This window comes from Sinocyclocheilus rhinocerous, unplaced genomic scaffold (genome assembly GCF_001515625.1).
Source record: "Sinocyclocheilus rhinocerous isolate Xijiao unplaced genomic scaffold, SAMN03320098_v1.1 scaffold185, whole genome shotgun sequence".
In the NCBI taxonomy this organism is placed as follows: Eukaryota; Metazoa; Chordata; class Actinopteri; order Cypriniformes; family Cyprinidae; genus Sinocyclocheilus; species Sinocyclocheilus rhinocerous.
This window is the reverse complement of record NW_015662163.1, coordinates 2805784-2807176: the sequence shown is the minus strand read 5'-3', so window position 1 is coordinate 2807176 and position 1393 is coordinate 2805784. Positions and strand designations below refer to the sequence as shown.

The 1393-nt window shown below is 35.2% G+C and overlaps 1 protein-coding gene across 2 annotated transcripts in view; it reads left to right on the top strand.

The window, feature by feature from the left end:
- LOC107727620 (uncharacterized) overlaps window positions 1-1393 on the top strand; it is a 13185-nt gene that overhangs the window by 5380 nt on the left and 6412 nt on the right. For both annotated transcript variants that reach the window (XM_016537544.1, XM_016537545.1), the window contains exon 5: window positions 569-660. In XM_016537544.1, coding sequence (XP_016393030.1) covers window positions 569-660 — 92 coding nt within the window. The remainder of the gene's footprint in view (window positions 1-568; window positions 661-1393) is intronic.

The following is a 1393-nucleotide window of genomic DNA, read 5'->3' as shown; positions in this document are numbered from 1 at the left end:
TATAAGATATTAATATAATTATTGAATTTTGTATGTAATGTAAAAAATAATGAAAAAATATATCATTTTCATATATACTATATTGTTTATTTTCTATTTAGTGTTATTTATATTTTACTTTATGTAAATGTATATATATATATATTTTTTTAAATTTTTTTAAATTTTTTATTATTATTAATATTATTATTATTATTATTATTACTACTACTACTACTACTACTACTACGCTTTAAAAAAATAAAATAAAATAAAGGAAACTATTAGCCTATTATTTGTAAAACTGCTTTTCCCCCCTGTACCTTTGTTACGGGCCTTTGCAAAATCTATTATTGGTCAGCCTCTGCTGGAGAATTGGCTTGATCTGCAAACCCTTGAAGAGTCCGGCAAAACCTGCTGTATTTGATGGTGTTTTGTGTTCTCTGTCGGTCTCGTGTAGTGCTCTCTCTTTAGGAATTATGCCTGTACCAATCCTTTAGCAGGAAATCCGTCTGTAGATCAAATGTTACTGCTCCAGTCTCTTGGAGTATCATCTCATGTTCTGACTCTACTTGTTTCTTTCCATCAGGGATTCAGACTGTCAGAAACTACTTCTCCATGTGCAAGTCTCTCGTGGCCTGGATCTTGGGCCGCGACTGGGGCCGACTGAAGCGAAGAAAGGTACGTCTATGGAATACATGCAGGAAACTGAACAATATTTCACTCTGAATTTTAAAACGATTTTTTTTCTTTTGACATGAAGTCCTCTCTCCCTGGTGTGCATTGTGATGTTTGAATAAATTTGACATGCTGTCTTTCCAGGGACTAAGTTTTCTTCACACATGATTGTTCCTTGTTCTGTTCCAACTGATATCTCTCTTTGCCATCTGAAACATGCCAAATAAGTTCCTCAGAGGACGTGATCTTAAATATTCCAGCAGTGCTCATCTTCTGCATTTCATTAGCCAGGGAAAATGATTTCACAGGTCACGGCGTGAGCAGACGCTCCTATCTAATGGCTGCCTAAATGGATTCTAGACGTATCGGTGCATGTCCCAGTCAATTACATCGCACGTCTGAGCATACAAACTCTCCTGCCGTTATACACTGTTTTACAACACATGTGACCATTCAAGGACACAGAAAGGGCCAGAGAGACATTAAATGTGCATTTTATGTTTTCCAACAAAGGTTAATGTAGTCAGTTTCGTTTCAGGGTTTCATGTATGTGCTTTGCATAACCTATATGCTTGATATCAGCATAGTCTTCAACTAGGATATTAAGGTATTTTAATGCTAATTGGACCGCACTTTGTGTGCAGTTTTTTTTTTTTTTTTTTTTTGCATCTTGAAATGAATATTCTGAGTTCTGTATCTCTCTGTGTTGTGTTTGTTTATTTTTTCTGTTAGGAAG